General features: G+C 40.8%; 1 protein-coding gene across 5 annotated transcripts; it reads left to right on the forward strand.

Moving 5' to 3' along the window:
- Window positions 1-171: 171 nt before the first annotated feature.
- ADAT1 (adenosine deaminase tRNA specific 1) lies at window positions 172-22,125 on the forward strand. 5 transcript variants are annotated; one of them, XM_064670498.1, is made up of 9 exons: window positions 172-471; window positions 1,232-1,300; window positions 2,011-2,065; window positions 2,821-2,951; window positions 3,936-4,554; window positions 7,047-7,192; window positions 9,417-9,516; window positions 12,024-12,110; window positions 17,096-22,125. In XM_064670498.1, exons 1-9 carry the CDS (start codon window positions 303-305, stop codon window positions 17,226-17,228), a joined length of 1,509 nt encoding a protein of 502 aa, XP_064526568.1. In that variant the 5' UTR covers window positions 172-302; the 3' UTR covers window positions 17,229-22,125. The 5 variants fall into 5 exon arrangements, 4 of the variants coding, with proteins under 4 accessions (XP_064526568.1, XP_064526571.1, XP_064526570.1 ...); XR_010434185.1 differs by having other exon boundaries at window positions 192-471; window positions 11,290-12,110; window positions 17,096-17,148; XM_064670500.1 differs by lacking the exon at window positions 17,096-22,125 and adding an exon at window positions 11,290-11,349 and having other exon boundaries at window positions 192-471.
- The last annotated feature ends 1,274 nt before the right edge of the window (window positions 22,126-23,399 follow it).

Raw genomic sequence — 23,399 nt, forward strand, 5'->3', positions numbered from 1 at the left:
AAAAGAGGTTTTTGCTTTTGTGATGTTGTCGGAGCACTTAAGGGCGCGTTTATCCGCGGTGCGCCCCAGTACTGTCAATAAAGGACGCCTGCTCGACACTGACAAAATTCCGGCCTTGGGGTCAATCTTTGTTTCGCCCCCGTGCGCGTGCGCAGGAGCCGCTCTCGGGCCGCGGCTGCGCGTGCGCGGCGCCCCCCGCGGCCGGTCCCCCGCCCGTGTCCTCGTGGGGAGGGTGCGGGTGGGTGTTCGCGGGCTGTGAGGGGATCCGGCCCCGTTCGGAGCCTGCACCTGCACCGGGAGCCATGTGGTCAGCTGATGAAATCGCTGGGCTGTGCTACCTGCATTATAGGACGAGACTCCCCAGGCAGGGGAAGCCAGATCCAAACAGGGAATGGACTTCACTGGCAGCTGTTGTCAAAGTGGAGTCTGCAGCCCAAACGGAGGTTTTTGCTAGTCCGGGGAACCTCCAGGGTAAGAATGAGTTGGGATAGGGTTGGGAGGTGGGGAATGGGGAGAGGAGGTGGCAGTCCTTGATGCGCTTTCCCCCCCCCCCCGCCCCCAAGATGACTTTTAAGAAAAGCATACACCCCTTCCTGTCCCATTTCTGTCTCCACCCAAATTCTTTACTCTTTGTAATTGTAAAAGCTTTTACAATTTCTGTCTGGAAAGAGATGGTTATAGTGAAACGCTGTTCTTCCCAGACTAACTAAGAAGATGAAAGCCTGCATTTGGCTATTCAGTAAGTGGTGAAGGTCCAGGCAGGACCTGAATTCCTAATATAAACACTTGCAAAGATGTTTAGCTACTATTTGAAAGAATCCTGGGAAGATCTCAGTTTGCTCTCCTTTAACAGACTGTCTTACTGCATTTTGCATTTGTGTATATATTCCTTTCTCTTACTGGCACTTCAGTGTCGTCAGGCAGATTGTATCCAGTGTTTATTTCTTATGTGTTTGGGGAATGCTCTGCCAGTGTCCACTTGTGCTGCCTGGCACATCAAGCCTCTATTGGCGTTCCTACTTTGCCATCATAGACTTTTCTCACACTGGTGCCTCTGCCTCCTGTGTTCAGTTCTGGATCTGTCTGCTTTCTGTAAGGTTACATGGCCTGTCTCCCTGTCCATTCCCTTCTACACAATGTTCTGTGTGTTGTTTTACCAGAATAACTGTGTAAGAGCAAGACTTCTGGCAATAGTTGGTGATAGTTTGTTCAGTTAACGTTTCTTTTTCAGTATCTAAGGAAGTTGTTGCTATGGGAACTGGAACAAAATGTATTGGCCAAAACAAAATGAGAAAAAATGGTAAGTATGGTGTAAAATTCGAGAACAGACTACCTATGTTATCTTCTCTCTTGCTGGTATCATAGAATCAATAAAAATGTACAAAGCATTCTGCTCAGACTTATTCTGAATTGAAGCCAGAACTGTAAGTCAGACCACCCCTTATCAAGGAGAGAGGAGCTTCAGCAGCCAGAATGGCTGCCCTGAAAGTTTGCTGCACTTGCTGCCTTAAGGGTGAACGAACTTTTTATATGTAGAAATGTGTAGGTTAGGTCCGGAGTCTGCATGCTCAAAGACATCATAGCTAAAAGCAGAGCAAAACATAAGCAAAATAATTGCGCATTGGTTACCTGACAGTCTGCCACTGCTGAGTTTGGGGTGACATCAGGAAGACAATAACAGGCTTTTTCTCCCTTACTGCATATTCTGCAATGAGATAGTTTTAAGTGTTTGTACCAAAAGCGTATGGGTTAGATACATGACTTCACACAACTACCGTTTTTCACTATTTATTGCAGGGCTTTCCTTGCTCTGCATGTCCATTTTTATCCTTCATTTGTGTAGTCTCCTTTTGTAGTGATTGGTAGTTTAAATATCTTACAATAACCTAATACCGGTGTTAAACCCTCAAATGCTAATAAATCTGGAGAACTGTCCTATGTGAAATTCTCTTTGCTTTGTTTGTCTACTTTTCAGTCATGATTTGTATTCTCACTTGGTTGTTGCTTTAGGAGACATTTTGAATGACAGTCATGCTGAAGTTGTGGCCAAGAGGAGCTTCCAGAGGTGAGTTCATGTGCTGTTACTCAATGCCACTTGAAGGGCTTGAAATACAAATGGTTTTGATCTGTTGCTGAAATAGCCATATTTTGCCCCTTCAGATAGGAGAGTGTAATGAAACACTGCATTACTTCTCTGGAGGCAACAATCTTTCCCACTGTTAGTGGGATTTTAGCCTAATTTTTACACTTTTAGGTGGTGTTAAGGTCCTTTCACAAAAACTTGTTTCGTCTGTGTTCTTGTAGAGCCTCTTTATGAAGAATTAGGTTCTGATTTCATGTGACATCAATGCAGGTCTGATGACTACTGGTCAAGGGCAGAAGTTTTGCTGTTTCCCACATACCAGTCCTCTTGTTTACATGGGATAAGCTGGTTCAAGGAACTGAGCCAGGAGAATAGTAATTCTGCAGAAATTAGTACATTTCTTGCGATTTGATGCCACCAAACTGAGTCTTACAGAGTCAGATGAGTTCCAGTGCTGGTAAAAACACACATAGTGGGAGGAGAGGGCCTTATATACACAATTTGAGGAGATAGTTAACTCCACTGAATACAACCCTTTGAGGTCTGTTATTGAAATTCCAATTATGTGTTTTCATTTATGGAGTATGTTGGATCCCGTCTATCTGTAGAAGCACAATTGATTGGCTCCTCATAGACTGCATCAGGAAACAACAGGCACTAGAGGGCATCTAAGTTTTGTTGTTTTCCCATGCATCAAAAATGCAGTAAATGTTTCATGAAAACTTTCTGCCTAACAGGTACCTTCTCCATCAGATGTGTCTGGCAGCTTCCCATCAGCAGTGTAGTATCTTTAGTCCGGGAACTGAAACTGGAAAATGGAAGCTTAAACCAAATATCATATTTGTTTTCTTCTCCAGTCATACCCCATGTGAGTATGCTGGAGTGAACCAATTACATTGCTCCCACTTTTAAAATATTTTCTGCCCCTTGCCTTTCTTTGGTTTCTCTTTGGTCTGAAGTGAGGGTGAGGCAGTAATTCATGTTACAAGTATGTGCCCGAAGATGCACTTGACTGATCCTCTACAGATAGATTTGGCATTTTATCTCGCTGGATGTGATTCATGAGAGCTCAGTAAATCTGATATACTGCTCGTTATATAGTTGAATGCTTCACTTTAAAGAATAATAGCTAGTATTTTCTTTTCCAGAAACCAAGATACTTGCCAAAGGCCCTGTCATATTGTGTGGTTGCTTTGCTTTAAACATTCTCCTTGGATTAAAATTTTAATAGAAAACACTGACATTTACCACAGTTACTAAAACCAACCAAGCAAACAATACCCCCCTCAACCCAGTGAAACAGAAAACCAAAAAAACAAACACAAAACCCCTGCAACTTCTGTCATGGAAAATGCTCTTTTTGTCACCAGGCCTGTCAGACTTGCTTTGCTTGCTTTGAGCTGAGCTTCAGAATTCTGGTTTTGAGCTTGTTTCAGTGATACAGATTAAAGTTTTCACCCTTATTTGACAGATTATTCTTTAATTACTCTTTTGAGGTTCATGTTGTTTAGTTAGATCAGACTGGTTTTCCTGCGAGTCTTCAGCACTGCTTGTAGCCTGTCAAATGCCTTTGTTACCTTTTGCTTTATAGGTTTTGTTTTAACTTTTGCTCTTTTGATTGTTTCTTACGTAGAATGCAAAACTTGAAGTTGAGCATATATTGGCTCAAATTTCAGTGAAATCTGATTCATCATTGCACAGGACAATGTTGTCTTAAAAACACATTCTCGTAGTTAAATTTTGCTGAGTGCAACTCTCTGAAAGCTAATAGTAGTTGTGATATTACTGGTGTGATGTGTTCCAGTCATGAAATGTGTTTTTGGCCAACTTTATGTTTTTTTTTTGGTTCTAGGTGGAGATGCTTCTATTATTCCAATCAGCGAACCAGAGAACCAGCTTTCTAAGCCAGTGACTGCAGGTGATGCAGCTGGACAATCAGCAGAGTGTAGAAGTAACCATGATCATTTGTGTCCAGAAGATAAAAGGAAAGCAGAGAATATGGCAAGTAATCGTGCAGTCAAGAGAATGAAGACTGAAGATGATGGTTGTTTTTCCACAATCAGCAAAGACCTGCCTGCTCAGCAAGAATCTGTAAAACGAGAAGATGACACAAATCAAAAGTGCTGTGACTGTTCTGCAGAGATGCAAACAGCTCATAAGGAGACTGGCTTAGTGAGACCAAAGGTAGTAGATGTTCATAGAACTGGAGCCAAATGTGTGCCTGGAGAGCTGGATGATGCCCGAACACCTGGGCTGGGGTACCACTGTGTGGGATTATTACGAGTGAAGCCAGGTCGTGGAGACAGAACATGCTCCATGTCCTGCAGTGATAAACTGGCTCGCTGGAATGTGTTAGGGTGTCAAGGAGCTCTTCTCATGCATTTCCTGCAGTATCCAGTGTATCTGTCAGCAATTATAGTGGGGAAGTGTCCATATAGCCAGGAAGCCATGCGGAGAGCAATTATTGAAAGGTAAGTGCTCTCCTTTGGAAATCAGATGGTGTGTGTGGAGACAGTGAGCTTGGAAAGAAAATGTGTGTCACACAAATATCAGAACTTCAGTAAGCTTTTGACACTGCGTCTTGTAAGGTCCTAATAGAGAATCTGTAAAGTACGAGCTGGATGAGCAGACATGTGGATTGAAAACTGTCTGAGTGGCTGGGCCCAGAGCCATTCAGACTGAGAGCCAGAGAGCAGTGATCACTGGGCAAGGTGTAGTTGAAGGTGTAAGTAGCCATGTACCCTGGGGTCAATACTAGATCCAGTCCTGTTCAATGTCTTCATTAATCATCTGGATGATGGTGCAGAGCATATGCCCAGCAAGTTTGCTGAAGACTCAAAATGGAGAGGAGTGGCTGATATGCCAGGGCATTGTGCTGCTGTCCAGAGGGACCTCAACAGGCTGGAGGAAGGTAGGAACCTCATGAAGGTCAGCAAGGGAGAGTGCAAAGTCCTGCACCAATACATGCTGGGGGTTGCCCAGCTGGAAAGAAGCTTCACAGAAAAGGATTGGGGGGGTCCAGCTAGACCCAAAGTTGAAAATGAGCCAGCAGTGTGCTCTGGCAGCAAAGACTAATGGAGACCTGAGCCACATTAGGCAAAGTAATGCAGCAGGTCCAGGGAGATGATCCTTCCCCTGTACTGGCACTGGTGAGGCCACACCTGGAAGGCTTTGTCTGGTTCTGGGCTTCTCAGTACAAGAGAGACATGGGCATACTGGAGGGAGTCCAGCAAGGGGCCTCAAAGATGCATAAGGGATTTTGAACACCTCTTATATGAGGAGAGGCTGAGAAAGCTGGGATTGTTCAGCCTGGAAAAGAGAAGGCTTGTGGGGATCTTACCAATTTGTATACATACCTAAAGGGAGAGTGCAGAGAAAATGGAACTAGGCTGTTTTCGGTGGTGTCAATGACAGGACAAGAGGCAATGGGCACAAACTGAAGCACAGAAGGTTCCCTTGGAATATCAGGAAATCCTTTCTGATATCCTTTCTGAGTGTGATGGAGCCCTGGCAGATGTTGCCCAGAGAGGTTGTGGAGTCTCCCATCTTGCAGTTACTCAAAAGCCATCTGGACACTGTCCTGAGCAACTGGCTGTAGGTGGCTCTACTGGAGCAAGGGCAGTTGGACCAGATGACCTACAAGAGGTCTCTTCCCACCTCAAGTGTTCTCTGATTTACTGAAGTGGTTCAGGACTAGCATGTGACAGCTTGCATTGGTCCACAGGAAGAAGACAGAGTTGTGTTACACTGGAAAGGGAAAGCTTATATACATTTCCATGGTGGTAAAAATTTGTCTGCTGCTTTAATCTGAATTACATCCAAGATTTCATCTTTGTCCCTGCTGTGAGGAGTAGAGCTCTCCTAGCACAACCTGTCACCTCAGGGAAATTTATGTGGGAGATGAAGTGCGGTGCTGCTAAATGAGGAAAGTCATCTGTTGTGCTCTGGCTTGCTTTCCCCTCAGATCCTTGAGCTGATGAAAACTATCTCAGCAATGAAAGGATAGGAAGTGGATGTTTTTCTTACTTGGGAGGCTAAATGTGTGCAACAAAGGAATCTGCAAGTAGTAGAGAAGAGTAAATGGATCTGGACAGAGTAGAGGGAAAGGAGAACAAGAAAGAAGCCTTGGAGCTGAACCATTCTCTTTCAGAGGCAGTTACTAGACCAGTTCATATGAAAGGTTTAACTTTGTTTAGTAACTCCTTTTCTCCATAGCCCTGCATCCTTCAAGGATGATTGTAAGAGAGGTCATAGTGTGTTAATGGGGAAACTCTGAACTATCTACCCAGTGGAGCTCTCTGTATAATCCTTTCCTTGCTCTGTAACACGTGACAAGAACTTGCCTAGCCTCATTATTCTTAGGTTGCAAAGTCAGGCACTTTTTCAGACTATTGCATCTGACAGTATGAACCTCAGTCTTAATTTGTTCCTGCTCTGTGTAAATATTTTTTTGTCATATCCTAATCTCATTCAGTATGCAATAGTAATGTAAGGTAACGAAGATGCAATTACACTGCAATAGAACTGCAAGTATATTTTGTATCTGTTTAGGCTTTGATTATGAACCGTTAGGTTCATTAAAAATTGCTAATGTAATGTGGTTGACATAATATAAGTACTTCATGATCATTATTTTTCTTTGTGATTGCAGAAGTATATTGCAGTTTTTATCCTGCATACTGGCTTTTAACTAGACCTTTTAAAAAATCAGTTCATTGTAGTTTTTCTAGGATGGTCAAGGTCTTAATAAACTAATGTGGTTTTGTTTGGGTTTTTTTTTAACAAATATTTTTTAAGGGAAAAATGCCTCCAAACCTCGTTGTCTTTCCTTTGTAACTCATGTTGAATTCAGTTTTTCGTGTAAAAGCAACATATTTTGGATAATGAAGGAAAATTATACAAAATGGGCTTGTTTGGGAAGAACAGACTGAAAATCATTTGCATTTTTCTGCCTTTACTTTAGGTGTAAGCACATCTCATCTTTACCAGATGGTTTTCTGGCCCAGGAGGTTAAGCTGCTGCAGTCGGATCTTCGATTCGAACACAGTCGTGAGGCAGTTCAGGAAGTTCAATCTAACAGCAAAACAAAACTTGTTCCTTGTAGTGCAGGTGAGTTAACTTGGGCCAATTGCATAACTGAGTGCAGAAGTCCAAATAGAAGTGAAGTGGTTTGGATTGTTTGGAACATCATTCAGTGCCAGTGCTAGAGGCAAAGTATGAACAGCAGGAAATTAATTTCACGTCATAACTTAATTGTTAATAATTAATATTATGCAGCTCAACCTCTAGTTTCCTGTAGGGAGTTTTTGGACTGAATAAACACTTGGTTGATGACATTAAGAATTTATAATCTCAACACAGACAGAAAATAACTAGGGAAAACAAAAGTTCAGAGGGCAAGAAGAAAACAAAAATATCAAAAGACTTCTTGTTTCAGTTAGTTTTGCATTCTCCTTGGTAATGAAAAGACGAATTGCCATGCTGAGTTATGCTTGTAATTGCTCCAGAAATCTGAACGAAGAAAGAATACAGAGTAGTATAGTGTAAAGGTTTAATTGATAGAGATTTTGGACATGGCATTTTTTGTCATGGTGATGAATGAATATGCAAGTCTCGTTGTGATTTAGCAACATGGTCTCATTTTGGAAAAAAAAATAGAGCTGCCACTCTGTGTGTGGTTAAGCAGTTTCCTTAAACTTGGACATGCCTGCCTTCTGCTGTCTGAAGCAGAACTGGAAGTTTTTCTATTACAATAGAGCTGATGATAAAATAGAATGGAAACAAAGGGTTCCTTAATGGAATTCAGATTCATTAAATTGGAGTTATTTACAAGTGCCAGGAGGGAAACTATTTCGATTTTGTGAGATAGGAAACAAAATTCATCATTGAAAAATACTGCCAATTCACATATCAAAAAAGATCTGAAACAAACTGTGACTAAATTCAGTGTATGTCTGTCTTTCTGTACACTTTTCAAGTAATTTTGTTAAATGAAAATGAATGATACTTTTTCAGGGTTTTTTTGCACATGTGAATTATGCTGGCTTGATTCTTTTCTTGAAGGATTGAAAATCAGAATAAACTCTAAATTCTGGACTGTTACCCTCAGCATTGAAATATGCTCAATAGGAACATTTCAGCTGGTATTTTTAAAAAAAGAAAAACATGTTCTGTTTAGTATTTTGAAGTTCGAGATAATTAGGAAGAAGTGAAAGAATAGAAAGTGTTCTCATTTTTAAGTGACTTTGTATTTGCTTGTCAGAATCTGATGTCCTCTGACCAGGTGATTTTTAGATACTCTACATGTGGAGGGTTTAATACCAGTTGTATGTATCTAATGTTATTTCATACTAAATAAGATTGTAATTTAGTAGAGCCATACAGAATTGTACTTAAATCACAGTGCAGGTACAATTGACACTTAGTTGAGTGTGACAGTTGCAGCTGAATCATAACCAGTCTTTGAGAGTCTTGGATGGCAAGATGGTCTTTAGAGTTAATGAACATGCAGCTGTTTTGCCTGTTAGGAACACAGAGAAATGGGATAATTTAGGGAACAGAAGTTGTCTTACGGCAGTAGAAGTTAAAGGACCTGCTGTGCAGGGGCAGATGGGACACGCCAGGTTCTGCCAATGCTGCCGATGCTTTGCTGGTTACTTATAAATCATAAGGTGTCCTATGCAGAGTTTCAGCATTAAGAAGTTTACAGTCTCAAATGATGACAAAGTTCCCAGAATTGGGGCAAAGGATAAGGTTGTTGGCATATGCTACTTCTTTCAGCAAACTGTTTTTGACTACTAGCTAATAATATTTTTCAAGTAAAGTCTACAGATACTTGATGTACATCAGTTATCAAACATAGAACTATTTACACCATAAAATAATAGCAAACAATAAATTACTAAGGAAAACACAGAATGACTGGTGCAAGTAGCTTAGGGGACCGTTTCACTACCTGATGTGAAAATAAGCCATCTGACTTGGGAATTTCTTCATGTTTTATCTGGACAGGATGTACAAAAGAAAGTGGAATCCCCCTAAGAAAGGGAGAATTACAAAGCTGGAGGCCAGATATTTAGAAGCATGCATTCTTAAAGGATCTAATTAAGATGAAAGCTCTGTGTGTGTGTGTGTGTATATGTATTTTAATTTTTTTTTTTTATTAAACCGAGTTTACCTGTTCTTTTAGGTACTGGAATTCCGGCCCTAGAGAACCATGGTCCTCTTTCTAGTTTGAGTTACTTTGGGAAGCAGCACGTGAACACATAGGAACTGCTAGGTTCTGCTTTTGTGATAAGAGCATCTCCCTTGTTCATAATCCTTTCTTCTACAGCCATCAGTTGGAGTGCAGTCCCTGAGGAACCTCTGGATGTCACCTCAAATGGCTTCCGCCAGGGAACAACAAAGAAGGGGATTGGGAGCCATCAGAGCAGGTGTGAGAATATTGTAATATCCAGACACACGTTTTATTTGTTACCATACATGCCTCTGTCAGCTCATGTGATGTGTAGGGCTTTGTCAGAGCAGAAGGAAGTCTAGGGAATGGGGAAAAGGAGAGAAGGGAGGGAGCAGGAGAAAGGGGAGAGTCACTGTGTAAGGGAGAGAGGGGAGTTGCAATAAAAAAGTTAAATGAGAGTTAACAAGTTTATCCTATTTCTTTGTCATTGTTGAGAGCGTTGTGGATAAAGGCGGGTGACTATGATAAATTTTTATGAGAAGGATATTTACTGGTGAAGTTAACAATTTTTGCTTTATATTTTTTTGGTTTGATGACTATGAAGGAATTGTGTACATTGCAGGTTCTCTTTTTGCAGATTTCTTTTTCTTTAAGAGTCAAGCCAACTGAACTGGGTGTATGATTGTTAGAAGTGTTGCTTTGAAGCATGACTTTCTGCCTTAAAGTTTGAAAATGTATTGAAATGCTTGCAGCACATTCCTGACATGAAACATGTAACCTTTCCAACTGTGGTCTTGGCACTGTGCTCTTTAAAACATCTCATAATCTTTTATCAACAATTAATGTTTAAAAAAGCCAGTTGCGTATTTTTCTTGTGGTTGAGAACAATTACTTGTAACACCTGCAGACAAATTTCTCCATCTCGATGTTATCTTCAGTTTAGGTGAGGTGACCAAAATCATCAGTGGTCTGTGGAAATTCAGCTTGAGAGTTAGGGTTTGTGTATTAGTTGTTGGCTACTTCTACTACCAGTTTATCAGTAGTCATATCGTTCATTTTTCCCACACTTTCTGGGAGAATGACAATAATCCTGAGTAGTGAATAGCATAATAAGTGGAGCCTAGACAATTCTTTTGGAGAATTTGTTCACATACCTGCAAGTTGCACATTCTGAGCTTCTTGAGGTTAGGCCTGACTTGACTCAAGTTCATACTGGTATATCCTAGTATTTTCAAATTTTCTGTGTAAAGAAGGGGAACTTTGTGGTTTGTGACCAGTGTTGGTGTCTGGGGTATTGCTAACATGCATGACCTGGGTGAATTAGTGTGTCTTTTGAGACAGGTTTTGTGTGCACTGTAGAATAGTAGCTTTCAATATGTGGTGTATAATGTATTCCAGAAGATGTGTGAAAGATCAAACAAACCAACCAACTCCTTTTTTCTCAGTAGGCCTAAATTTGTTACATAGCATGTATGTATCAGCTCAAAAACTTGAGAGCCATCTGCTAGCTGCCAGTTAGCACAGAAGTGTAAGAACTTAATTAGTGTTGAGAGATCCTTCTCTCAATATGTGCTCAAAATTCACTAAAACATTCAAAAGTTATTAGAGTCTACAAGACTGTGATTACAAACGTCTCATTTCCTTAGGAAATCAGGATTAAAAGCAATGTCAAGGAACAACTATTTACACTTTCATGATAAACAGTCACAAAAACTTTTATAATGAAAATAAGAAATTTACAGCCTTATTAAGTGTGGTGCTGGTTAATAATAAACGTGATAAGTATTTCTACACTTTTTTTTCTCTCGAGGAATCAATATGCTAGATAACACTAGATATCAAGGAAGATAAAGCTGACTGACTAAAAGGAATTTGTAGGTAAATGTCTGGTATGTACTTTTGTTAATGCTTAATTAACTACACCACCAAAGACTACAGTACGAACCTTTGACAGATTAAGTCGAAGATTATATTTTAGTGTCTTTGCATGACCTGGTCACCAGTGGGGTTCAGCAGGGCTCTCTTTTAGGGTCAGTGCTTTTCAACATCTTCATAAGCGACTTGGACACGGGACTTGAAGGTACAATAAGTAAGTTTGCTTCTGAAGATACTAAACTGGGAGGAGCTGTCGACTCCCTGGAAGGAAGAGAGGCCCTGCAGACACCTCGAGAAATTAGAGGGCTGAGCAATTACCAACCCTTACGAAGTTTGAAAAAGAAAAGTCCTGGTTTCTGCATCTGGGATGGGGCAACCCTGGATGTACGTACAGGCTGGGGAATGGAGGCTGGAGAGCAGTGCTGCGGAAAAGGACCTGGGGGTCCTGGTCAGTGGCAAGTTGGACATGAGTCAGCAGTGCCCTGGCAGCCAGGAGGGCCAGGCCTGTCCTGGGGGGCATCAGGCAAAGCATTGCTGGCCCGGCGAGGGAGAGGATTGTCTCGCTCTGCTCAGCACTGGGGCAGCCTCACCTTGAGTATCGTGTGCAGTTTTGGGCACCAGAACATAAGAAGAATATAAAGCTATTAGTGTCCAGAGAAGGAGCCATCAAGATAATGAATGGTCTGAGGGGGAAGCCTTATGAGGAGCGGCTGAGGTGACTTGATTTGTTCAGCCTGGAGGAGACTGAGGGGAGACCTCATCACAGTTACAACTTCCTCACGAGGGGACATGGAGGGGCAGACATTGATCTCTGCTCTTCACGGGGAAGTAAACTTCTGATTTCTTTTTTCTATTAGAATTTCTAATTTATTTTTTTTTATATATTAGATCCAAGATCTGTAAAGTGGAGCTCTTCCATAAATTCCAAAAGCTGGTGACAAGTATTTCACAAGAGGATCTACCAGACACTCTCCGGTAAAGGCATTATTATTGCATTTAGAAGAGTGAGTTTTTCTTAATGAAACCAAAGAATACTGTGATGATACTAGAATCTGCTCATGAATCTCCCTTCAGATAAGTTCATTGTTAAAATCTGATACTTGAAAAATGTGAAAAGAGATACAAGATGAGGCAATAGTATCTTTTTTTGAAAACATGGCTACTAGATCAGCTGCCTGCCCTTGGTGGTGTTCAAACCCCGCATCCAAAAATTGGGGAGTTATTGATATCTAGTTGGTGTTTAGTAATGCTATCAAATGCCATTTCTTTGTTTCACAAAAAGGAAGAGTTTCAGTAAAACCTTTTTTTTTTTAAGTCTAGGCTAAAATCTTTTCTCAGTGTGTGGTGGAGTAGGAGCTAGTAAGGTGGGATAGTGTGTATGGCTCTTTATGCAATGCGTATGTTACATAGATGGAGACTTTCTGGAAAGAACAGAAGGAAGCTTTTGTGTGAGGAGGCCATACTTGGAATTTTCCTTTACATTATTAGAAACAAGTTTGGTTTATCAAACTAGAGTTAATTACTTGCAGTAATCATCCAGTCTGCCTTAGCATTATGTGCATTATTGGTTGGTATTCCAGCCCCAATAGCTGCCATAAAGTAAGGCATAGTTTCACATGCACAGAAAACTTCTCTCTCTGGCTTAGAGATTCTGAGAGAGGTAGAAGGTTCCAAATCCATTGCCATAGAAGGTTTATTTTATTTTAGACTTATTTCCAGGTATAATTTCACCAGCTCTAGGATGCAGTTACATGAACTCTTGAGCTAATTTAACTGCTTGTAGTTGGTGATAGGGATGGTCCCCCAGCAGTCTCTGCTGCTACTGGCTGTAGATTCCTGTTTTCTCCCTTGTATCAGAAGCACTTCTCCAATCTCATAGTGAGTCAGTTCAACTAGCTAATGTGGATGAAAACAATTTTCTTGTTTTCTGTGTTTTCTCTTGGACTAATGAGCTGAATTGGCTCATGGAAAGTTAAAACAGGAAGTAGGAGGTGTGTGGCTGGAAGCAGGGGAGATAGGCCCTTTCAGCCTTTCATGGTACCAAGACAGTAGATGCAGTGAAATTAGCCAAAGTAAGTGCACCTTGGATCTTTAATTAGTAGATCTTGCTTGCTTTTGAGTTTTGTTGAATTAAAGATTCTGTAGAAGTGTCTCATAACTATTTCAAAGTTCTGATGTCAGCATGAGATGCTTTCAACTCATTCTAAAGTAGAGATACACTTTCTTTGTAAATCAGTTTAAAATATAAAATTATTATTATTATAAAATATAATATTATTATTCTCTTTTGGGTAGGAGTTTGTCCTCACTTGTTTAGCCATCATAATTTCCTCAAAACAGGTTGTGAACTGGTGCATTGTTGGGTAGGTGACTCATTGTTCTGATTATGTGCTGCTTACATAAAGTCACTTCACCTCAGGGCTTTTCTAGACTCCAGTGGCTCTGCCATTTCCTTTGACTTTTTTGTCCTCTACTGTTTTTCTGTCTGGGCTTCTCCTGACAAAGTCCAGCTGATTCACAGATGTGACACTGGTTTTAGGCTGCATAAACTCTATTTATACAGTAGAGGTGCTAGCTCACCAGTCAGCTTGTGCAGCTGATTCACTTTTGTAGTCTTTGTTTTTCTTCCTCTTCACTTAAAAAGCAAAATAAAAATAGTGTCTTAGTGTTGCTGTTTCCTTCATCTTCCCTTTCCTTTTCTGCACAATATTCTGACATATTTTTGGTTTTCTTTCTTCCTTGGAGTCTGAGTTTGAATGAACTTCAGATAAGAAATCCCACAATCTCAAATTGCATCCTCTAAACTTCTGTGTATTTAACTGTTACCCAGTTTTGTATTTTCTTTTCATTCAAAGGTATCCTGTTATCTCTTCCCACGAATGGTTGGCTCTAATGCTGCTGCCACCCAGTTTCCTTTTCGCACTTTGACCCAAAGTTCCTCCCCTGCCTCTTCTAGTCTACTTTTTGGTCTCTTGCCTCCCATCTTTTCTGTTCCATTGGGGGAAACTCATTCTGTAATAATTTCAAATTTGCTGAATAGCTTGTTTTGTAGTTGTAGGGTGTATTAGGACAAGGATCATTCTTCACTTAACCCTTCCTTCCAACTTAACTGTTGTCCACTGTTAGCCTAAGAACCAGGGAAGTTAAAGCTTTATACTGATTCTTATGTTTTGTTTTCTTCTTTTGTGTATCTAAAGCTGCTTCTCCTGCTTCTTTTGTCTTCCTTTCTCTTTCATTCTTTGCTTCTATCCAGAGAATGAGTGTGGGCACTGTTAAATTGGAACAGGTAGAGAGCCTACTGGGGCCAGAACTTTGCTGGCTCTCCTAGAAGGCAAGGTTAGGTGTTTGTATTAGTGTAGCTTAGCTAAGATTTTTAGCATCATTCAGCGATTGGTAATTTTTGTATGAGTAATATTTTGATTGATTCCTTGTACGTATTTTTCACGTGCAATGTGTCTGTAATCTTGCAAGTACATTATGGGTTAAACATAAATGTTTGAAGCTGAATATGGAGTTAAAGGTAGGGTTTGTTACCTGAGAAGGAGGTATTGTTGCAGTGTATTGCTTTTCTTTGCAGGCTGCCTTTTTAATGAGCCCATTCCTGCTCAGCTTTGCATGTAGCTGAGCATGTGAATGTTTTCAAGCATAATGGTGATTTTTGTAAGGCTCTTTTGTGTTACTTTTCAGAGTGAAGTCTGTGGACCACTTCTCATGTCTCTGGCACAAGCTATCAGAATCCCTGTCTCTCTCTTGCACAGTAGTGTAGGGGCAAGATTGAAATAGTAAAGGGAAACATGCAAGAAACGTACGTCAGACAGACTTGGATAGGGTGGAGATCCTGTGACTGTGTTTAACTTTGCCTGGGGCAGCAAACTAGTGTTTGCTTCTGCCAAAAAAAGGTCACAGGTTCTTCATTACTAATGCTCAGAGCCTTAACTACATCTGAGATACAGTGAAATCACCTAAGGTTTTTATGCAGATACAATGTACGTAGAATTTTAAGGCATTTTTCCTGTATATGTGTTGAAAATTTCTTAGAAGCTTAATGCACAAATCAAGCATGAATTAACTAAATCTGTTGATTTTGTCAGCTCTTTGAGGAAACTGTTTAAAATACTTTTTTAATTTCTGTTGCATGCACTTTTAAATCACTGTACTGATGTTGTCTGCTTGGAGAATGAGACCCCAAGAGGCTGTGGTCACATGTGCTCTAGTAGTTGCTACAGTGTGGTGAGAATCCTGCTCCTGTCTATCCTGCTTTTGTTCTAGCTATCTTTTTACTGTCTGCTGTAAGAGTTTCCAAACAAAAGTCTGTTGGAATAATGTAGGTTAGAAAAATCCCATGTGTTTTAGTTAAATTGGGTCAGACTGATAGGTATGAGTCAGAGCTGCTAATTTGACATCAGATTCAGGGAAAAAGAGCAACATTTAGCAAGGAAGAAATGAAAAATCGATGAAATGAAGGTGAAGGTGCAGGTGGTTTGTACTGTGTTTGAGGCACATGTTACCTGGGAGAGAAGCAGCTTGCCTATGCCAGGGTTTTGGAGCCAATTGTGGAGGGTTGACTTTGATCCTTCTTGGACCAGGTTGTTTCCTGAATGCTGCTTATGCAAATAGTTGCTGGTCTTTTGCCTGTTCAATGATGCTCCTATACTATGATCCACTACAGATTATGGGGTTCTGTGACTGTTCCACTGCCCAGGTGGGGGAGAGTTGCAGGGGGCCCTTCCATGGAACTTTGCAGAGGAGCTCAAAGTTAGTTTCACGGAATATGATTAATGTGAAAGAGGTAAAGCAGAATGAATTAGCTGGGATGAGAGTGCAGGGCAGGTTTGTTAAGGGGGAAGACATCTCCTGTGTTCAGCAAGGGCATAGACAGGTTCACCACTCTCTCATATTCAGAACATGAGGTCTGCAGGATAGATAATATGGCTTTCTATGCATGTCACAGCGTTCTAGAAATAAATTCATAGCAGAATGATGAATGCCTGAAACACAGCTTCTGATGGTCTGCAGTTTTGGGGGTAATGGGTGATCATTATTGCCTTTGAGGATTAAAGCCTGTTCTAGAATTTAGTGCAGTGGTTCTCAGACTTTTTAGATTAGGGTTCCTGTAGTAGTTTGGCTCTTCCTCTTTCTTGGTGAAGGTCATGTTGCCTGTCGTCTTTCCTTCGTATTGGGTTTAATGTGTTAAAACATTGCATACCACATGTGGCTGACAGACTTTTTGGCAAAGGGAGATGAAAGAAGCTGAGAAAGGAATGCAAGGAAAGGAAAAAAGTCTTGATGAGATTGTCTTAGAGGCACTTGTTGTCAGATACTCTAGGCCTGAATTTCTCTCTTTTGAAAATCAATGGCATAATGTACTCAGCAGAGTGACCAATAGTTCTGCTGAGACTGTGGGGAATAGGTGCTACTTGAGGAAGAGAAACAGAACACCAAAATCACTGAGTCTCTTTTGCTTTAGGGAAAGAAAAAAAATTATTTTCTCCTTTGTCTCACTCTTCTTCATCAGTTTTGTGTTGGAAAAGAACTGTCCTGTTTGTTCCGTCCCTTTCCCTTCCAACCAGCAAGCATATCTGTTCTTCTAGCAAGCTAAGGCTACTTCTACCCAATTCAAAGCACCTCTAGCCACCTTTTCAGCTTTGCTTCAGCATTTTTTGCTATCATGGAAATTTTCTGTAACCTGTGGTCACACAGTCAGACACTTCTATTGCTGGATAGTGTGTACGAAGCATGGTAGAAGAGTTGCTTTGCTGCCTTTTGTAAGACTGCTGACAATGTCTGGCTTCAGAGCCTGGGCCTCTTCAAGTCTCTCTAGAAGAGAATTTCACCTAGTAGCATGAAAGAGCTCATAGGGTATCATCATGTTCTTAGAAGTTTGATTGCTTTTTTCATTCTGTGACATCATATTCAATAGGATCATAGAATTGTTTTCATTTTTGTGCATTTTCTGTCAGGATGAAGACTCTAAAAACCTACTGGGACTACAAGGAAGCTGCATTAAATTATCAAGAAGCCTGGAAAGTGCTGCGTAGCCAAGCCCTGCTGGGTTGGGTCAAGAATGCCAAAGAATACTTGCACTTCACATGAGAATCCATGTGGCTATGTAAATCCAGCAATAAGCTCTGGTCCACAGCAGATACCTCTGCAGTTCAAGGTCCAGGAAAAGATGTCCTCAGTTGATGTGCTGTAAAGAGACAGGAGTGAAAAGAAAAGAAATTTATAGAGGTCTTTATTTTCGTTGTGTTGACGTGCCCTTTTTATTTAAATGCAGAAAACGATCATTGCTGACTTGAAGTTCTGAGCTGCATGAAACAATATGCCTCCAAAAGAAAGGAAGCAGGGATGTGCTGCCCTCTGTTATATGAGGATATGATCAATCTGCCATAATTGTTGCAGTGAAAGTAACGTCACCTGAAATTGAAGCAGAGCTGTGGAAGAAAGGCCGTCACTGTGAAATTTTAGCGCTGCTTTTTTCTTCCACTCCTCGTAATGTTATGGTTGTTTTTCTGTTGCTGGGACAACACTAATGTATAGTAAGTAATATTTTTATAACTCTTGGCTCTCCTTGTCTGGTGCCTGGAAGAATTTTCCATGTCCCCCAGCCCCATTGCTTCTAACTGGAAATACTAGTTCAGTTAAAGCGCCATTTTCTCTGGGAATCAATCATATATAGTGCTATTTACTAAATATAGCCACAGCTACAGCCACAGCAGAAGTAAAAGAGTGCTGGGGAGGAGTCTGTGTCAAATAATACCTCTTATGATATCCCATGCATCTCTCTTAATTTCAGACAGATACCCCTCCAACTGCTTTGCTTCCATAGGAAAGAAAGAAATGTCCTGAATTACGTGATTCAAACCTGTCAATCCTGTGGAACTACAGGCAAACATTTACCTACTTTTCAGTGTTTCAAGCACTGTGCATCCCCCTTGTCCCCCTGTGGGACACGGTTAATTAAAAGCAGAAATGCCTTAGCCATTTATGTCACTGTTCCCTGGCAAGTGTTCATTAATAGCCTGGCAAAGGTGGAGATGCTTTGGGGGGACTGAAAGTAGTCTCTGGCATGTGTCTTGCAGTCTCTTGTCATCATGCTTCATTACCAACTAACATCTGCACGGCAAAACTGTCAACACTGTGAGCAGTTGTGGGGGAAGCAGTGGATGGATAACCCTCCCTAAACTTTCTGTCCCAGTTATTGCCTTCTATGAGCAAGTTCAGGACTGTGTAACTGCTACTGAGCACACTCCCCCTTTGTATTTTTTCTCTTGTAAACCACAAATCATAAAATATTTGGACAAGGCAATGGCAAGATGAACGAAGTGGATAATTTAGAACACAGGAATTCTTCAGTGATTTGAGTTTTCTGCTCTTCGGTATATTACAGTTTTGGATTTGAAAAACGGGCACAGCAGTTCTCCAAACAGCCTTTGCTGTCAACCTACTGAGCTAGATATGGGACCAAACAGTATACATCACATTACACTCTGAGAATTGATTTCAGCAAATCCTTTTACTTCATGATTACATTGACTTGTCAGATAAGTATAGTTCTCTCTTACTTGTTGAAGAAATAACAAAAAACTTGAATTCTTTGTGTATAAGCCTATCCTCAAATACAGCACTAACATGCAGAAAGACCAGTTGTACTGGTGAGGGGGGAGTCATTGTATGTTTGTAGAGGGCAAGGGATTATGGAGATTGGGTGACTTGCATGATTCATCAGAGGATAAAAAAGGGCCAGATGCCATTGCACATGGGCCACAGGGTGAACTGCTGAAGACAAATGGTAGCAGTTACTGTAGTTGAGCAAACAGTGTTGCAAAGGCAGTCCTGTAGTGTACCTAAAGAACTACCAGTAAATTTCCAGGTTCCTGAAATTTACGTATGTCATTTCCTGAAATCTTGCACAAACTATTAACTTACCATACCTGGTCTCCCTTTGTTAATCAACAATGTCTTAGTGAACCTGCTGACCAGACTGGAATGTTCCCATTTCCTATTCAGCTGCAATATTAAAATGGGTTGTGTAAGACTCGTTCTGTAGTCTTGGCATCAGACTGGTTTTCAGATGAGCAGTTATATGATTTAAATTCTTATAACTCTTTTCTAAAATTTGAGCCTGGCTGTTAGGATTGTTGCTGGTAAGATTTTTCTGTGCCTTTGTAAGATACTTGTGAACTGTAGGCTGCCATTTTTCTATTACTTGTCAGATTTAAAAGCAGTTTTCGAGGTGCTGAATACTGATATTAACCTCATGTTTTGAGTGGAGTCGAGGACATATTTAAGCTAGAGCATGTCAGTGAATATACAAAGAGAGGAAAGGAGCTAAAACAAAACAGCATTTAAAAGGCTAAGCCTGTGGAGGATCTTATACTCAACTGGATGGCATTTCTGTGATGGAAAATAAGTATTTAAATGCTGCATCTGTTTAATTCCAAAATGTCAAGAAATGCTGTTAGCAGTACTGTGAAACTGGTCTAAAAATCAGAAGGGAAAGATGCAGAGATAGGAGAGGACACAGTCTCTGCTTTTGTAAGAGGTAGCAAACTAAACTTTGATCATTGCCAGCAGATCTTTGGAAGAATTGCTCTTGAAAAGTACCAGTTTATGTGTTCCAAGCTTGTATCACTCCTTTGTGCTAGGATAGCTGACACCCTGAGAAACAGAGATAGGCAGGGCACAGGGAGGACAGCAGAATGCAGACTCTGCCACAGGGGAGCAGAGTTGGGGGGAGTGAAATAGCAGGAATGAAGTGCCCACAGGTCATGGTTAAGGACGACATTAAAACAATTCATAGTGGGAGAAACAGAGCATAGGAGGGTGCCAAGGCTCCCATGGGATGTGTCAAATGCTCTACAGAGCATTGTACTACCCAGATAGGTCCTTGCCTTTCCCAAACTAGTATGGGGACCAGTGGTCTCTGATTGCCAGAACAAAGAAACTGTAATCATTGAGTGGGATGTCTTTAACAGCCTCACTGTTGGAGACATCATTCTGTTCTCAATCACAGTAAGGCGGCAGGGCAGACTCCCTGCTCATCTTTAAGGAAGTCAAAACCAGAACATAGAACATGTTTTTGTCCAAGGGTAGGAGTAACAAATCTGTTTGACCTGGAGGCTGCAGTTCCATGAGACAGGATGCTATCATCCCACTAACTTTGAAAAAGCAAGATTTTGATTTTCACAGTGTGCTTCCACTGCTCACCTTAAACAGGCTGGAAGGCTTACTATCTCAGTACATTCAGAGTAAATCGGAGACTATTAAATAGCTGTATTTGTAGAAAAACAAACCACGAGTCCAAAGCAAGGTGTAGCCTTTCACTAGAAATTAAATGAGCTTTGCAATAAATCCAGTAAGCACTATAGGAAAGGAAGAGCTCAGGCTGTGCTGCTGAGGGCAGGAGAATTCTGTTGGTAAGGAGGAAAGAAAGGTGTTGGAGTTCTTTCTCTCATAGTATCTGATAATGCCATAAGCAGGTTGCAGCAATGATTTGCAGGTAGAGGCAAGATAATTTTTGAGAAAAGACCATCTAAATGGTCTGAATACTAAATATTTACTGAATACTAAATTCATCCAGTACTAGTCTAGTTATATCAGAGGTGACATTTCAATTTAAAGATAGGTGATACAGAAGTGTTGCTGTGTAGTAGTAACAAGGTATTTCTTTGTTTTCTATTCAGTGTATTAATTTAAATGCCTTCCCAATCTTAAAGAGTTAACAGCAAGTGAAGATCATATGGGACCCAAATGCTTTTAATAATTTTACAGGAGTGATTGTACTTTCTAAAGGGATACATTTCATCTGTGCATTTTGAAAAGAAACCTTGATGTTTTATTGCCATTTGAAGTGCATCTGCAGAGGAAAAGTAAAGTTACTGCTGTAGAATGTTTATCCTTGCATTCTCTAGAATTACTTGCATATCTGGGCTCCTTAATCTAAACTAATAAATACAGAGATGTTAAAGAGAATAGTTATGTGGTGGTCTAAGAGGATTATGAAGGCTAATACAAAAGTCACCTCGATTATAACATCTTTCCTTGCTTTTAGATATATCTATTTGCTAACCTGTAATTACCTTTATCTACCAGTTTTAAGTGATGTGTTAACAACTAAGAAAAAATATTACTTGATAACTAGAAAAACTCTGAAGTTTCAGCTTAAAGGAAACAACACTTTCCAGTAATAAAAGGTAATTAAAAAAAATGACAGATGAAATCACTTTTCTTTATTCTGAATCAAAAATTCTGTTACGAGTAAACATTAATGCCTGGAAAGGGGGTTAGAAGGAATTCAGGACAGAAGCAGTGATGGAATATTTACTAAAGCAGTGCTATACAGTGCAGTGCTATTGTGAATAATGAAAGGCTTACTGAGACCAACAGAGCATTTTCTGATGCAGTCAGCACATGGAGCACAGTTACTGTGACAAGCCTCAATAATAGAGTAGTGTGAACATTTCACAGGCTCCTACCTTCACATTTTGGAGTCTTTCTGCCAACACTTGTGAATGACTGCAGAGCCAAACATAATTCTAGGCATAATATGCCTTCATGGAACTTTGAGTTAGTATGAATTTAATTTTGGAAAGTGATAAATTCCCACTGTAACTGGAAACATTTTAAAAATTAAATTTTTATGCACCACGTAGTGTGAAAATGAAGTAAAACTTCTGTTAGGAATGTAAACTGTATTTAGTGTTTCCTTGCTGGCTTAGGAAGGTCAGTTTGATGCTACTTTTCCATGCCAGTGGTATCCTTTAATATCAAGGCATGAACTTCAGTACTGTGCAATTGGTTCAATGAGGTGGTTTTTCCACCCTCCTCTCCTGGGTGATCCACAGGTTTGCTTCTTTGCCTGTAAGTAGAAGTAGCTGTGTAACTTTGAAGAGAAGATTTTGGTTTCTGACTAAGCCTCTTCACTTTTGCTGTACTGGGTACGTGCTTTGGCAACAGTGCTCAATAAACTGGAGGAACTGATCTTGAATATTGTGCATGCAGCATTTCTAATTCTAGCTGTCTGTCTCAATGAAGTAGAATCATAAGAGTGGTTTGGTTTGGATAGTTAGGGACCTCCAAAGGTCCAACTTCCCTCTGCAGTAAGCAGGCACACCTTCCACTAGAACAGGGTGCTCAGAGCCTTGTTCAATCTGACCTTGAATGTTTCCAGGGAGGGTGCATTTAGAACGTCCCTGGGCACTCTGTTCAATTTTCTTATCATCCTCATAAAAAAAAATTCTTCCTTAAATCTTGTCAGAGTCTACCCTCATAGTTTAAAACCATGAAAATGTCTGCCCCATCTTTCTTATAGCCCTCTTTTAAGTACTGAAAAGCTGCAATGAGGTCTCTCCAGAGCCTTCTCTGGGCAACCTCAGCTCTCTCAGCTTGTCTTCATAGGAGAGTCGTTCCAGCCCTCGGTAGTTTTTGTGACCTGCTCTGGACCTGCTCCAATAGGACCGTGTCTTTCCTGTGCTGAGGAGCCCCAAGCTGTGCTTCAGTCTCACCAGAGCAGAGGAGAGGGACAGAATCCCCTCCCTTACCCTGCTGGCCATGCTTTTTTCGATGCAGCCCAGGATGCAATTGGTTTTCTGACCTGTGAGTGTACTCTGCCAGCTCATGTCCAGTTTTTCATCCTTCAGTACCCCAAAGTCTTCTCAGGGTTGCTCATTCCCTTCAGTCCCTGCCTGTACTGATCCTGGGGGTTGCCCTGGCCCAGCTGCAGCACCTTGCACTTGTTGGACTTCATGAGGTTCACATGGGCCCATTTCTTGAGCTGCTCCAGGTCCCTCTGAATGGTGTCCCCTCCCTCTGGCGTGTCACCCGAACCACTCAGCTGTACAGGGAAGCTGTTCTTTCATGGACTGGGTTCTGTAACATCGTTACAATATCTACTGAGTTTTGATTGGAAAGGATGTGTATAATTACCTGTAATGCAACTACTTTTTAGGGTGAGGGGGTGTTTGTTTTGGTTTTGTTGTTTGTTTTTTTTTAAGAGCTACTCATGCAGCTGTTTTAATCTGAACTCCTTTGCAATTATTTCATGCTCTGCAATAACTCATGTAAGAATTATACCTTCCACTTCTTCAGATCTCTAGGTCTCCTATTTGTATAATTCCTTCACCTAGGTGCCCATCCCTTACATGCTGTGCTTTTGACACCTGGGCCCTGTTCTCCAAAGTCCATGGTATTTACTCATCCATTATAGCCTGTGGGCCAGCTTAGCTCTCTTCCTGATGAGATGTAGTAGATCTGAAGTTCTTG

Source organism: Pseudopipra pipra, chromosome 14 (genome assembly GCF_036250125.1).
Source record: "Pseudopipra pipra isolate bDixPip1 chromosome 14, bDixPip1.hap1, whole genome shotgun sequence".
Classification (NCBI taxonomy): Eukaryota; Metazoa; Chordata; class Aves; order Passeriformes; family Pipridae; genus Pseudopipra; species Pseudopipra pipra.

Bases quoted from the DNA above. Each gene is read 5' to 3' on its own strand.
- ADAT1 (XM_064670498.1), top strand. From the start codon at position 303: ATGTGGTCAGCTGATGAAATCGCTGGGCTGTGCTACCTGCATTATAGG. The intron at 7,193-9,416 runs GTGAGTTAACTT...TTTCTTCTACAG, and splicing joins ACTTGTTCCTTGTAGTGCAG to CCATCAGTTGGAGTGCAGTC. The intron at 12,111-17,095 runs GTAAAGGCATTA...ATTTTCTGTCAG, and splicing joins GATCTACCAGACACTCTCCG to GATGAAGACTCTAAAAACCT.